General features: G+C 39.6%; 1 protein-coding gene across 6 annotated transcripts in view; it reads right to left on the bottom strand.

The window, feature by feature from the left end:
• Positions 1-16,782, bottom strand: part of jmjd1cb (jumonji domain containing 1Cb) — a 126,963-nt gene that overhangs the window by 30,950 nt on the left and 79,231 nt on the right. For 3 of the 6 annotated variants that reach the window (XM_084135289.1, XM_084135288.1, XM_084135290.1), the window contains exon 3: positions 6,468-6,581. In XM_084135289.1, the coding sequence (XP_083991415.1) occupies positions 6,468-6,581 (114 nt within the window). Of the gene's footprint in view, positions 1-6,467; positions 6,582-15,391; positions 16,124-16,782 lie in introns of those variants that run through there. The other 3 variants (XM_084135293.1, XM_084135292.1, XM_084135291.1) reach the window with 3 other exon arrangements.

Genomic DNA, 16,782 nt, shown 5'->3' with positions numbered 1-16,782 from the left:
CAAATTTTGAGGTAACAAAAGGTGTTGTCAATTGTCAAGTGTTATGATGCATGAAGCACAGCTCACACACTTTCAAACCAAGCAGCTTTCTGTTGGTCAATGAGGCAAATACGCTTGACCAACTTGAACCTGTTGCAAAATCTGCATGGAGAAATCGTTTGCCCTCATGTGAAATTCCCAATCATGTGGATTCCCTATTGAAATGATTGGATTTCGCCCACAAAGCTTTGCTGAACAACAGTAAATGTGACTCATCTTTTATGCTGTCTTAAACCAGGCACGACAAGCTATATCTTCATGTACATAAGTGTTTATACTAAACAACCATGACAGGACTTTTTTGTTGTTATTGTTTCTTTCTACAGTGACATTTTAGATAGTCCCACCCAAAATTAAATCCTACTGCTCCACATAATTCTATAAATAATATCAAATATATTTTGTACAATTTTCTTCTGGTAACCCATTCAGATTTAATTTAATTCAATGGCAGATTAACCACAAATAGTTAAACCCTTACATCATCAGAAAAGCAGGTCTAAAATGAAGAGGTATGCGACATTATAAAAAATGGTCTCTAATGTGCCAAATTCAAATCAATATCTAGTCATCGTAGAGGGTGCAGCTCAGGCTGTTACTGTACGTCAGTGAAATTAACAATGTGTTCATTAAGAATGAATGAGGTCCCATTACCATCCCGCTCCACATGACTGAGTGCTCCTATTAGCATTCCTCTGCTTCCTTCACTCTCTCCGTCGCTCTTTTTCCACTGTCTTTGTGCACACAAAGGGCAGACGTGTTCCTGATCTGTCCCTCTCTGAAGAGCATAGCTCCTGCGTTAATGTCATCCTGTCCTCTGAAGGTTCACGACACGAGCACGTGTCAAGGTGAAACAGGCCAAATTTATGCCCCACGTGTAACAAAAAAGCCTGTTCACAAATGTAGTCTAATAAAAAATGTAATCATGCTGGTACATTTGTACAATTTTGCTTCCAAGGAAACGTTTTAGGACAGGACAGAGTGCATTAACCGGTAATTTCTGCTTCTGTCAATGATGTTTGAAATGGTCAAGGTAACCACAAATACACCTAATTAGCCAGCCTAACACAAAGGATGCTGCTTCAAATCACAAACGCACTTTTATAGAGCATTTCAGTGCATTTGGGGATGGACTAATGTTTAAAAAGTAAGTTTTTCGGATGGGAGATGGGAGAGGAACATGCAGGCGGAGTGTTGCCATGGCAGTGGGCAGCGTGGGGAGCTGACACAATGCTTGCATCAGTCAGAGGTGTAAACAGCGAACGAGCGCACGGAGACAGGATGTTCCTTCCAGTGCTCTACAAATGCTTTACACAGAGATGACGCATTCAGAGGATGAATCATTGTGTGGAGAGCTGGAATGACATGAAGAAAGATACCATAATAACGCCATTATAGTATTAATGGTGACGTCTTATAACAGAGGCGTAAATATCAGCTCAATTAACCGCTGCGGCGTTGGGAAAACGCAAAAAGCGAGAGCAGAAACCCAGCGGCACGTAAAAGCTTTTGTTGAGGAGCAGACGATGTGTGCGCTCCTGTTGCTATGGCAATACTACATACGTGACGTGTGTGAAAAAAAGCTTGTTGCTGGGGCAATACAAGCGTGTGTGCGCTTTTTGTGTCTTTTATATGGGTCTGTGTCATTTCAAGCGATGTGTTGCTGAGGTAATTTATTTAGCACAGTTACAGTGAGTAATTCTGTACGTTGTGGATTAAATCATTCAGGGAGTACTGCAGTGTTGTGTATAAATACGCATGCTGAAACGGTAGTTGTCTGAATGTGCGAAGTGTGTAAGCGTATGGGGGAGGGTGGCTGAGCCGCCTGTATGTGAGTGTGATATATGTTTCTTCATTAAAAGAGAGTACGCTAGTGTGATGCATGGTATCCATGAATACAATTTCACACAATTGTTATAGCGTTACGGGATGGTGGGATATTGTGTTTGTGCACTGACTCATATATGCACGCTTTCATATGCAGGGTGCAAAAACAATCCCACCACTCAACACAGAGGGCGTAACACTAAAGGGTATTCACAGTGACAGCAGTTTGCAGCCATAAAGCGAATAGAAGTAATTTGTTTTCAATGAGAGTTGGTGATTTGATGTGAAATAAGGAACTGACCATCAAGCATAGAACATAGTCCCAGCAGCAAGTCTTGCAAATCTAAAAAAAAATATATATTTAATGTTTATAGTTTTATAGGATTAGACTGAATCCTTGATTTCAAACTGTTAGTTTAAGTGTTTACTTTTTATTTGTTTGTTTTTTAACAACTTCTTTGTGAAAATACAATAATTGTATTTATACAAGACGTTTCTTTCTAAAGTATGAATCACTTTATTTTACAGATTTTTTTTATCAAGTTCAAATAATTTTTTCGAATAGGATTTATTTTCAAATAATTTATTTCAGTAAATATTATGTAAAATAAATATAAATTTCATTTCAGAAATTGTGCATGTGTTATCTTTAAATTATATTGGTCATCTGCCAAGATATCTGCATCAGCCATTAGTCAACAACTAAATACTTAAACTAATAATGTTTTATTATTATTATTATTATTATATTTTAAATCAATTTCTGCAGAATTTGCCCTAAAATCAGCCCTGAAAAATGTGGATAAATGCCCTAGAATTCATCAAGGCCCTAAAACGGCAGTTCAGACAGTACTGATATGGTTGAATACAGCTACTAGAGACCAACAGAACAGCGACTTTCCGACCTCCAGCGATTTAATGGCTGTCAGTGTGAATGTACCTTAACTGCCATGACAGTAAACAAGAGTGTTTCATTGTTACACAGAGTTCTCAAGTCCTCTATGCGGCCACACTGAGGTCAGGGTTCAAATTGCTCCTCTCCCATCCCACTCAAGGATAAACGAATGCAAATGCATGCCCAGACCAAATCCCCATTCAGTAATGTAGCCCACAGAGAATAATGAGTGTAAGTCACAAGCGTGTAGTCGTCTCTTCCAGTAATGCACACCATAACAGCACTCCTGTTTTCTCTTTCTCTCTCTCGCCGGCTGGCCTCACACACAGAGCCTCAATTGTTGCAATTATGCCAAACAGATTCCTGGGCTCCAGCCTCGCCTCCATCCATCCCTGGATCAGGCTGCACTGTGGAAAAAAAATCCATGAAGGAGAAAAGAGGCCAGGACAGGATGTGAGCAAGCCAGCTCATCACACTCCAGCAAGCAAACAACGCAGTTCCCAAGCACTTCGGAGGTCAGACTTTGAGTTTTTAAAAAGGAGGCGTGTTTTTGATTCCAGAACAAGATGGTGTGTTGGAATGTGTGAGAGTCCCGTGAGAGTCACCGCAGCAGATCTGGGACTGAGGAATACTCCTTTTTGAGGACATTTCTCAGCTGTAAGAGGAACTGTAGAGAAGAAGAAATACCTGCTTCCTCCTGACACGCTTGTGATGTGCAAATTGTTAAATGTGAGAGTGTGCTGTCCGTGACTGTAGCACCATAATCTCATTTTCACCTGAGAGTGAAACACTGAATACTCTGTAGTGAGTTGTCTCATAGTCAAAATGTTTAAATAAGCTCTAAAGTAGCAACCTAACTAAATCTCATAAGTGACTGATACTCAGAGCCTTGTGGAAATGCTGAAAAGTACTTCCTTTTGCATTAAGAATCGAACATGACAAATGAAAACACCAGTCTTAAAGGTGCGGTCACATTAGCAATGCAGTTTTGTGTGTAAAAAAAACAGGTTCAGTGTCCATTGTTAATTATGCAGAGATGCCTGAAGCACTGCTCACTCAGAAGTCACTTTACACCAAGCAGCTTTTGGTTGATAAACAAGGCAAATTCAGTTGTCCAACCTCAACATGAGTGAAATCTGCGTGGGGAAATTTTTCGCCCTTACGCAAAACTCCAGATTGCACGGATTCCTAAAGGAATGGTTGGAATTTGCCTGTGAAATTTCACCAAGCAATGGTAAATGGACCGCACCTTTACATCAGCAATGTCGCATAACTAAAGGCATAAGACCTGTTCACACCAAGAACGATAACTATAAAGATAACTATATTAGCATCCACACCAGCAGACGACATTGTTTATTCTAAACGTGTGCTGCCGTTCTGTCTCTGCCGCTTTAAATGCTCAAGCTCTTTAAAGTGGGATGGATTCTGATTGGCTGTCAATGTTTTTATCATTCATCAGCTGGAAAAATCATTCTGAAAGTGGTTCCTACAATATTGGGCATCGATATTAGTTGTGGTGTGAACTCTGCTATTCTTTTATGTTTACTCAGAAGTTATGTTTTAATATAATATACTTATATAAATATACTAATATACTATATAAAATATATATATTTTAGGTGTGGGGAGAAAATGTATTCACATATGAAATGTGATTCTACCTTCTACAGATTCAAATCGTCAGATTTCCAAAATTGTTTTTTTTTATTTTATGTTTGTTAATGTTTGTTATGTTTGTTGTTTGTACAGTTTAGAGAGCGCACAGGCTTCCAGCGGGGTAAACATTATGAATGAAACAGTTCCTATATCTTAACGACTAGAAAATAGCTTTAAATAATGTATAGTTACCGGCACATAACAAGATTTTCATGCAATCTTGTTGAGACCTTGTTGCCTCGCGTTCAATGTGCACATGCAAGCCGTTGCCGTGGTAACGAACAATACCTGCTTGTAAAAGCAAATGAACATGCGGCGGCGTCTCCTCAGTCTCCAGGTGTTATATTTATACTTTTTTTATTAAATAACTCCCGACCATTCTGCACTAACAGCAGCTGCTGTTCAGTTTGTATACTGCTGCTCTCCTTCTAATCTCTATAAACCCATTTTAATAAATGTCACATTTAGCTGTGCTTTTAATATAGCAGGGCTCAACGTTAAGGTTTTTGTCTACTGGTTCAGATTTTTACTTGCCCTGCCAAAATGCATTTTGTTTTTGACACATGTAACCTTGTAAACAGTGCTTAAAGATTACTAGCGCAGCCAGAGGATGACAGAAAAAATCTAATGCTGTGTTAACTGCGTAAAATATTTTTAACAAGTTAAACTGAAAAAAATGAAATCGCAAAATTGACCAGTTCATTTTGAGAGCCCTAGAAATAATATAATTTGCTGTGATCAACAGTTATTAGACACATGACAAAAAGAGTTGCCTAACTCTGCAGTTTGCTTTGGGAAATACTAACTGGAAGCTTGCGTAGTGCTGAGATTTTAGTGGAATCTAGCGGAGCGCAGGCAGTCGGCATGCAGTGAGGTACCTTAAAAGATAGCATATTTTTTCTGCTTACTAAAACAACCTTTTAATCACAAGCACAGATATGATACCTACAAATGTTGTCAAGTTTTGGAACACAGCTTATATCTTCATTTCCCATCATATTATTGATATATTTGCAACATTTACTGTAAACGCATTTATTTTCTTTGTTCTACTTCCTGCAGAGATTAACCACAAGCATCCCCATAGATTAGTCAAAATCACCTACGGAAATGTGAACACTGAAAGCACACACAGTAAACTACACCACTGCAGTAGTCACAAAACAAGGACCCGTTTCATTATTCCCCTCGAAAATATCACAACAATTTCCCCCACACACAATACGCTTAGGTTTGGGATCAGGGCGATGATATGAGAGCGACGATAATTTGCTGGCAGATGGCCTTTCATTATCCGTCATGCAGGATGGAGGTGAGCCCGCAACACTGGGGATAAAACATGTCGTGAATATGAATCCAGCAGTGGAGAGCATCTCCTCCCATCTGTCATGTGTGTTTGTTTTCAGAGCCCGTCTCTCTGCCACTGTGTGTTTTATCTAAGCTAGAATAATTAAGCTGTTTATGAGAGTGGCTGAGCACAGAACAATAGAAGAGGCTGTTTGTTGTCCTTATTAGTGCTCTGAGCATGAAGCGCCCATGGAGGCAAACTATAGCTGACCAGCTTGTGTACCCAACCACCCAGCAGCATCCATTAGTGGAAGCTGGAGGGAACGTATTCTGATGGCGGGTGAATACTAGCGAAAGATTTCGAGGAAAACAAGTGAAGGACAAACAACCAGAAGGTAGTTGAACCAAAATAAACCAGAATATTCATCTTGGAAGACAAGATTGATAAACTGACAAGGCTATTACAGATCCCTACATGGGCAGAGATGTGAGAGGGGTCAGCATTTAGCTCAGTGTAAACACAGACTAAAGTAACATGTAATAGAGAATGCAAAGCAAATGAGATCAACGGTGCATCCGAAGTCGTGTGCTGTTTGAGTAGGTACTACATTTGAATTTTAACTTACTTTGTGACCGTTTCGGCTACTTTTTTTCAAATACTATGTATTCGGACATACTACTCTTTTGGCGTGCTGTTTTTCGCATGCTATATAGTAGCTAGGGAAGTATTCATTTCGGACGCAGCGCAAGAGACTCTCACCTGATAGGGCTGAAAGGCTCCTTCATCCGTCAGGAAGTCCAGGTGTCTGTCAGAGAAGAACTCGATGGCTGTGATGGACCCAAACACGGTCTTCCCCACCAGAGGCTTGAACGTCTGTAATGACATAAAAAACACTCAGGTTAGTCAATGCTCTGGGCTTCAGAAGCTAAAAAAAGAAAGAGCGTCATGCTTGACAGCTCAAACAGAACAAAAATAAGTTTGATGCATGCCTTTTCACATTCAACCAACCTAAACAGCACATAATCACACTGTGTTTAATGCTGGGTGAATGGTCTTTTATACCCCAAGTTAAACAACATTTCACATCATTTTGAATGGGGATCATCAGTTTACTCTGGAGTCACTGCTGTGAATTTGCTGGAATGAGAATGGGAACTGTCTACCAACATGCAACCAATCATACACTAACCTCAGTGCATACCTCAATAAATATTCACATGCTTTGTAGAGTCAGAGAAACTTTCATGTGCTTTGTTTTAGTTTCAGCATCCGAGGAAACCGCTAAAAATAAGGAACCGTGAAAGAAAACACACCTACGGGTTTCTATTTTTTGATTCAAACAATGGTATTGCAACAACAAAAGTACAGTGTGCGTTCTTGAAACCCGAGTACCTAGAATTAATTGCTAACCCAAGTAAAGCATAAACAGTATGATACAATAAAACGAATGATTATGTAAACCTAAGGTTAAAAATGAACCATTTCAAGTGAGAAATACCCATTTGTTTTCCTTCTGGCTGTTCTTCCTGCCAATGAACCAATAAACAAGGTGCTCTTTTTAAACCAAATCTTTTTTAAGACCTGCAAAAACATTTAACAATAAGGTCCCTTTTGTTAACGGTCATTGCATTAGCTAACATGAACTAACAATGAGCGATATAATTTTTAAAGCATTTATTAATCTTTGTTAATGTTATTTAGTAAAAATAGAATTGTTCACTGTTTCATGTTAGTTTAGTTTCATGTTACTTCACAGTGCATTAACTAATGTTAAATACAAACTTTGATTTTAAACATGTATTAGTAAATGTTGAAATTAACATTGACAAAAATGAATAAATGCAATGGACATTGTTAGTTTGTGTTAACTAATGTAGTTAACTAAATGTTAACAAATGAAACCTCATTGTAAAGTTTTACCAATAAAATGGTATCCATACCACATCCATAATACCGTATGGATACAGAATCCAAACCAAACAACTCCATACAAACTCAAAATAAATCATTTTTCTCAGATTCTAACTGCAAGCTTAAAATACTCATGGGATGTTTTATTCCATATATACTCATAATTTGTATATGTACTAAATAATATATCAAAACATACAAATTAGAGGTCAGTCAATATTAGATTTTTCTGATATGATAATAATGACTTTAAATAAAGGCAATAAACAGACTACACTAGAGCCAATATTCTGAATGTGTTAAATAGATTTGTTAGTCTTTCGTCACTGGGTGAAAGAAGCCACAAGAGAATCCAGAAAAGATTTTATGCATGATGCAGGATTTTTAATTTTGGACAAGCCCAAACTATTCTGGGACTTTTATTTTGAAATGTTTTTGCTTTACTACTTGTAGCTGATCATTCAAAAAGACGAGGGAGATAAAATATGCATTCTTACAACCATCTGCAACATATTACAATATAAACACCATTAAGTAAACATTGCCATAATTCATCAACAGTAGATAATTAGCAATCGCTCGGCATGACTTTTGCAGTATTCTTTGGTTGCGAACTGCTCTGAAACCAAGAGCCTGTAAAACGTGCAATAGCACTGCATTTTTACTTTAAACGTGTACCACCCACATTTATTAAATTAAATCATTGTCTTTTGAAGTTTAATAATCACATTTGCCTGTATCGCAATTCCTATTTTTCTGGCCCCATATTCAATATCTATTAAAATTATAATAACACATTTTAAAGACCCACAGGAAACCTGAATAAAATAACAAAAGGATGCAATACCACTAAAGGAACAGATGCATTTGTGTGAACTAAACTTCGCATGTTTGGGCTCTGAGAGAATGTTCTCACGGCGCAGTAAACATCTGCAGCTTCACCTTAGATCAGAGGTCTTTCCTGAGACTCTAATTGAATCAGAAGGCTAAATTGGCACTAGTATGACTACACAAGAGCTGGAGTGAGTGGACAGTAATTGGATTCATTACAAGCCCGGCCTCACAGTAGACTGCAGTTGAGCGTGTGTGTGTGTGCGTGTGTGTGTGTGTGAAAATGGCATGCCATCTGGTCGAAGTCTTCATACTACACACAGACATAACAGTCATGAGACTAGCTGCACATGATCAGCATCACAAGCTATTCTTCATGTCTGCTGGGAAGGGAACACATCTACAACTATGCTGTGCAACTCTAAACACTAAGTACCAGGAGCTTATGGATTTAGATGTCATTTTAGTTTCTCGTTTACGACATTCCTATAATTCCTACAAGCGTAAAACATTAACAAGTTAAGATTGTATTCATGTAAGAAAGAAAAAAAAGCATTTGTGACATTTAGACTGCATTCTTCTCACCAATTTGTTTCCAGTGTAGCTGCTTTTTTTAATTATAGAGTTTAAAGGAGCCATCTTTAAATAAAGAATGTAACCCCTGAATAATAATTTTTTTAAAAAACTGCACACACTGCATCTTATACAAGTGTGTGCATGTGATCTTAATCCAAGCTGAACTTTTGGCTTCGCAACCGACCATTTCTATTTCTATCAGCAGAGGTCAGATAGACATGCCCATGTCTGGCTGCCTCCAAAACAACACGCAGAAGTGAAACTCAACCACACTGACCAACAGGAAGAGTTTTTAGACCAGTAAACACTAAGCGTCTGACCACCTATCTCTGTGATCGTGCAGTCTAGCTGAATAATTGTGATTGTTTCAGATTTGAGCTCAGACAGTCTGTATTGGCTTGCATGTCTCTCACTGAACCTGATCCTGCAGCGGCAGCGGGGGAAAGACTAGCTGTAGATTTACACTACCAAAATAAACCTTTCATCAGCCTCACAAGCAGTCAAGTGAACTGCTACTGAATTTGACTTCTATATGGAGAACTATTAAGACCCAACTGAAAGAATTGCTGCACATAGTTAATGGTTAATACTACTTTTAAGGGATCCAAAAATACATTCTATAGTAATTATAATGGGAAATTGTGCAATGGATTGTATCTTTTAGCTGAAGGTTGGAACAATGAATTTGCTCAATAAAATGAAAAATTTTATAAATATTTTTGCATTGGAGTAACCGTTTTATAAGTAGTCAATGCTAAGGCTGTGTCAATACCATCACAAACTTATATAATTGTAATTCTTTTTCCTTAACATGTTAGATTTTTGCATATTTTTCATTTATTTGTGTGCAGAATCATGTAATTTCCTACCTTTGGCATATGAGATGCAAACCTCCTGAGAGATATAAACCAAACCTACAGTTGAATCATGATACAGTATATGCTTGAAACAAGCTACGTTTACATGTAACCTAATAATCTGTTCATAATCAGACTGATGGATAAATCGAACTGATAGCCTTCACGTGAACATCTCAATCAAGCTGACTGAAACTGATCCAAATGAAATTTCGATCCAGTTGAATTATCCTTGAATCTGACAACTCTCAATCAGATAAATACGTTTCTTTAAGTCTTACGAACTGGTCAGCGGAGGTGACAGAATAGTAGTTACCCATAAAAAAGCTTTTTTGACATTTTTTTATAGACATGTCATCAAAACTAAATTATGTTTGATGTCTGGTGACACTTGCCCTGAAAACATGTAAACGAATATGCAAATCGGACTGCAACGTTTAGGGTACGCAAGCAAAATTTTCAGAATCTGAAACTGGATTGAACTCATTCAAACTGAAGAAAATGTGTGCATGCAAAACATACCTAGTCTGTGTTATATTGAGTAGTAGTTGCCAATACCTAGCTTTACTCATAGTTGAGTATCTCAAGCTTATTCTGAATTTTATTGACTAGAAATGAAGCGTGAATTTATCAGACTTGTAGTAGAGCTTCACTGCTGTTGTCTACCTCCTCTTCGGCGTATAGGGAGTTGAATCAAGGCTACAGGAACACGAGCCGTTTCTAGGACAGATAAATATAGCAACAGCAGATCTACATCTCTTAAAGGAAAACCAGGCTTTGTTGTTCTAATAAAAACACACAACGTAGACCTCAGGAAAATGCACACTTGATACAGCTGTGAGAAGAAATGTAAAAACATCCGACAGTAAGGAAAATACAGAGTCGTCTGAGCAGGTCTGCAGGTGCAGCCTAAGTTTACTCAATGATTTCTGAAAACAAGTATGTGATTTAAAATCTGGACGGCCTCTGGAATCAATCAGTCTATTGCTGAAAGCCAAATGAAACATTCAACATTACCACAACTGCTGCAATTTGCACTTTACAGCCAGAGGATTTCATCAGAAACCAGATATCACCCCTGCGACACCTCCACACACAAACACAGACAAACGCAGAAACACAAAAGCACTTCCTTGAGCGATTGCAACTGGGTCACATCTGCCACTTGTCATTAGGGAGTTACCTCTCATCACAATCAAAGCTGGCAAACAGACAGCGCAATAATTGCCGTGCATCTCCAGAATACAGAATACACCTGAGTGGATCCATGATACACACACACACAGCCGCACACATGGAAACACACACAATACATGTCTCCCCTTCCCTCTGCAAGAACAAAAAGAGGCCAATGAAAGGAGGGGCTCTTTCAGAGAAAGCACAGCCTGGCTGTGGCAGACAAAGCATCTCCGAAATACGGTCCTCGTCTGGCCGCTGCGCGGCGGGCCGTAATTCGGCTATGAATATTTGATAAGGCTGAGTGCACAGGAATGTGCATGGAGCTGTGAGGGGGGTTCATGCATAGAATAGTGTGCGGGAGGCTGGGACGCTCCAGGACGATCTGATGAAGGTCATGAAGGAACGCAGACTGCGCTTATACATGCACGTGTGGGATCTCACAGCGAAGTAGTCATTAACAGTGACGGACTCTGTCTTTCTCTGAACACATAAATACATCTCTCTGTTGTCTGTTTTTCTCTGACGCAAGCCCTCAAATCATGCGCAAATCGCCAAAATGGTGGGCTGCAAAAACAGCTGCAGCAGACAGCAGTTACAGTGTAAAATTGTTTTTTTAAAGCAAGATTATTAGAGTACGTTTTGCAAGAAAATTCAGTTTTTCTACATCAAAATTTCATGCTTAATTCAATGTGGTACTTGCCGTTACTTTGTAATTATTCGTGAAATTCACTAACCATTTGTGAAGGAAAATTGTTTCAAAGTAAATCCTAGATACATTTTTAGTGTATTCTGCAGACTGCTTAAATCACCACATGCACTCTTCATGTAATGTTACGACCACAAATAGCACCATGAATGAGTAACAACTGTTACTAAGTTCAAAATGCACTCGACCTCACTATGTAGTTTAGTATGTTTACTTTACTAAGTGGCAATATGTCTATTTTGAATTTGTAATTAAAAACCAATTTTGCGTAAAAAAAGAATGGTAACACTATTTTAAGGTAACAGTTACACGTTACATGTCCTTATAGTATTAACAGTGTATTAACAGTAAATTATGTAGTGCTGTCAGTAACTATTATTTTGACGATTAATCAAGTAATCCGATTTTTTGTGTTAATAAAAATAGACCTAAGTGAACAATAGCCTTTAAAATGACTTAAAATACATAAATTATAACAATGAGGCAATAATAGTGGGTTCAAATAATGTATCAAAAGCAAGAACCCCGCCCCCCCCCTCGATTCCTCGAATTTAATCAAAGGAATTCTGATGGCCCTACAATTATGCATAATTACAAGCAACTAACCCTAACTCTACAGTAAGTACATGTACAGGTAGCTCATTATTATTTATGTAATTATAATGTAACAAAGTCTCCTTAAAATGAAGTGTAAGCAAATGCACTGCCATTTATCAATGTGGTTCTGCACGAATGTGTAATTATAGCCCACTGTTTTGGCCAAATATCTGACGATCTGCAAAAACAGTTGCAGCAGACAGCAGTTATGCCGCAGACTGCTTAAATCACCACACACACCCTTCTCATAACGTTAAGACCACAAATGGCATCACGTTTTCAATTTGCATATGAGCAGGCTTGAGCCTGCATGAAATACCTACCATGGCTTGAAGGCTCAGAGAAATGACATCATCCTGATAGTGGTTTAGAAGAAACAAGCCCTTTAGTGAGGTTAATAGTCAGGCATGTCCTGAGGTGTCAGTAACCCCTCATCGGCTGACAAAAGTAGATTGCTCCCATTATCAATGACTAAGCTGCCTACACAGCAAGTGTGAGCACTGACACTGATCTAGATTTGTTGCATCATATAGCTCGCCGGCAGAGTTTTTGAACTCCAGCAGACAACAGATCTGTTGTGGAGAGAGATGCCATATCCAATGTATCCAGTGTTTGCAGGGGGCTAGTTTCCCCCCAGGATGTCTCAATCACAACCGTTACTAATTCGGTTCTCATGTCTCTGAGAGACTATGTTCAAAATACACTACAAGTATGCAGCTTACTATGCAGTATCTAATGTACACTGCCTAATAAAAGTGTAACATGACCTCACTATGTAGCATGTTTATTTTACTAAATACATCCCAAGTGACAATGTCTATTTAAAGAAAGCAATTTTGTGTAAAAATGGACTGCCATCTATCGATGCATGTCAACATGACTGTCTGACCAATACTTCAGTCAGTTCTATTCAGTAATTTCCATACCTGTCCAACAAAACAGAAGCAATTATGCAGGATTTTCTCTGTCAAAATATCTTGTGCATGCACTTATTTACGCTTCTTTTTTTCTATTTTTGTTCTTTGTCTGTCTTTCTGTGGCTGCATCTTTGGCCTTACAGAGACTGATTCCTCCAGTTTCATAAATGTGTTTCATTGTCTAATTTTCACTACTGAATGCACTTGAACTCTAAATTTCAATAAGAACGTTAGTCAAGATTGTGGTTGGTATCTCTTCTGCTTAATTTGTCACAGTGGAAATAGAAGGTCCATGCAGTTTCTTACTGCACATTTTGGTATTCCATATGTATTTGTAGACTGCTAGTAGTAGTTTAGCAGTATGACATTGCGAACGCACCCAGAGACAGAGAGCGAGCCGTACTATTCCAAGTAATATTGCAGTACACAAGATTTACAACCTCACCGCAGAACTTCATCCCCTTAAAACAGTGAAACTGAGCAGAAGGTTGGGACACCCGGCCAAGTCAGCTCTAACGACCGACTTCAGTTCAATGGTCACTTCCTGCCTAATGTGTTTCTAAGGAGAAGCACAAAGCTGACAGTATGTGTGTGTTCTGCTCGAGAAAGCTGCACATTCCCTCTGACATCCTAAGAAAAGACAGACTCGTGAGAAACCACCACACACTGCAGAGAAAAACACATCCCAACAGGAGGAACGGTACTTTCCCACTTTTGCCTGACAAATCCAACCTCACACAGACACACAAACACACAATAATTGAAACCCAACCAACATTCCTTCATAACATCCAATAATAGCGCAAACACACTCTTATCATTTCAACCAATCTGAACGACAGACCTGATCAAAACAAAGAATAGACAGGAATTAATGAAACTGTTTATTCAAAAAAGAAAACTGTGCCATCATTTACTCACCCTCATATTGTTACAAACCCATATGACTTTTGGTTTGAAAATGACTGTCCTGAAACAAGACTCTCTCATCACTGTTTTCCAAGTCTTCTGAAACCATTACCTTTATGTAGGAACAGACTGATATTTAAGTTGTATGTCCCACTTTCATGGTGCACTTTGACCTACTTGTGGTCTCCCTCCACTTTCCTTGCATGGAAAACAGCACTCAGGGTATTCCTCAAAACACTGCCTTTTGTGTTCCACAGAAGAAATAAAGTCATACAGGTTTGGAACAAAATGATGTTGAGTAAACAATGACCATTTTCATTTTTGGGTGAACTATCCTTCTAAAATGACTGTTCTGGAACAAGACTGTCTCTAGTCCTCTCTCTCTCTCTCTCTCTCGGATGCGAGAGCCATAATTAGAAACAGCCGCACTATGCACAGTGCTGCATTGAAGGAGCTGTTTGCTAAATGGGTCATAGTGCAACCCTGCCCTTCCTCCCTCAAACACACACATACATACACCGTTTCAGGCAGTACACTTCTCAGTGGATCAAGCAGATTAAATGCCCCTCCAGACTTTGCCCCAGAGAGAGAGAACAGGAAGATATGATCAGCTTTGCTGGAATGAACGAACAGGCCTGTCAAAACACAAGACACCTCCGCCTGCTATCACCCTAACCGACACTAGACGACCCCTGTCCAACAACCAGCCAAAAACAGGCACACCATCCATCCCCAGTCTTAAATAAGCGGGGGCTTTCCACACAGCTGCAGTTCTATCCGACACCCACGTCTGTCTGGGCCGCTCACGTGTCTTTCGCAATACTGCTTTAATAAGCATACAACCAGGAAAAATCCCCTGCAACTTTAATTCTCAGTTCTGCCACTAAACTCTGACATACTTGGGTCTGTCCTTGACTGATTTCTGTGCTCAAGAGAAAAGGCTTGTAGCTTTTGCAAGGCTCCGAAAGGCGCTTGTGCTTTAAACCAGTTAAGTTAGCGCCCTGTAGCTGTAGACACAATAACACAATTGACTGCACACAAGCAGATGGTTGATAAACATCCTGTTAGACGAAGACATGAATGATCCAACACGCCCTAATGTAACCGGCTCAACATGAAACATTTACCTCAATGTCTTCAGGCTATACAGTCTCAAAGTCGTAGAAAAAGCTTATCTATGGAAAACAAGAGATTGTTTACCTCTTCGCTGGTCTTGAGGATGAGCCCAAGCCAAAAGTGGAGCCCGGTCAGTGGACATGCGCCGCTCAAGTTAAATGAACTCGAGTGGGACTCAGATGAGTGAGAGGAAAAGAGGAAGAAAAACAAAACAAACAAGCACAAGTTTCTCTCAAAGGCGTCTCGTGGTCTTTAAAAGAAGAGGCGTGCTTTGAAGAGAGACCTTCCCTGCTCAGACGCTAACCACATGTCAGACATTTTATGTGGCTGACAGGAAACACAGAATGAGAGAAAAGCCTCCGCTGCCGCAGAGCTCAAAGAAACAGGGCGAGGAGGACTAAAAAGTGAAACGGACCGTTCGTTGGTTCGCTCACACGCTCCCTCGTCTGCTCGTCTCTCTGTATCTGAGCATCAGACTGTTAGCGAGTCTGTCGTCAGCGGTGCCAGAGAACAAGTCCGATCCGTTCGGTGAGCGATGATTCTCGGCCTGCCTGAGTCTGGAACTGGGTCAGGCAGCCTGCTTCCTCCAGAGCCCGGTTACACAAGCGGTTAACACACACAAACACACTCCGCCACTGCAGCGATCAGGAAGCTCTTGAGAGCCACGTACTGAAAGAACAAGCGCGCACAGGCTGCTATTGTATTTTCCCCCTCGTCATGGATTTTGGTTTGCTGTTGCGCAGACGAGTTTTTCAGTGGCTGTTTGTGTGGTGAGAAAATCAGTGTGGCACTGTAGAGAGTGAAATGAAAGAATCTGAGAGAGAAAGAGAGAGAGTGAGAGAGGAACAGAGAGGGTGGGGGTGGCATGGAGGCGAGTGTAAACCATGAAAAGGGCGTTGCTATGTACAATGTAACTAATCTGTCTGCCATCACAGGTGGCAGAGCCGCCCCACAGAATGACTCACCCCGATGAGCAGGCCACTGGTGCGCGCACACAAACACACACTCACACATACTAAGAATTAAAGGGATAGTTTACCCAAAAATGAAAATTCTGTCATGTCGTTCCAAACCGTATGGCTTTCTGTGGAACACAGAAGTAGATATTTGGCTGAAAGTCCTGGCTTCTTTTTGCCAATTGAAGTGAATGTGATCAGACGCTCTTTAGCTGCAAAAATGACAATAAAAACCCTCATACCTCATATTACCCATGAGCAATATTTCAAGTCTTCTGAAGTCACCCAGTGCTGTGGTTTCATGTGAGGAAAAGTGTTGATAAGCCATGCAACAACCCATAGAATCACTGACATCAAATCTTGCACAAAGCACCTTAACATACCATAAGCCAACCAACACAAGCAACCGCCACAACCACAATGTTCTCGTTTTTACTTTTTTTTGTATTGAATGTAAAATTCAATGTTGTTAAGTTAATGAAAGTTAATGTTAAGTTAAAGTGTTAAGTTAAAGTCAAT

This window comes from Abramis brama, assembly GCF_963993115.1.
Source record: "Abramis brama genome assembly, chromosome: 14".
NCBI lineage: Eukaryota > Metazoa > Chordata > Actinopteri > Cypriniformes > Leuciscidae > Abramis > Abramis brama.
The sequence above is the reverse complement of the archived record's forward strand: the minus strand, read 5'-3'. Positions and strand labels throughout refer to the sequence as shown.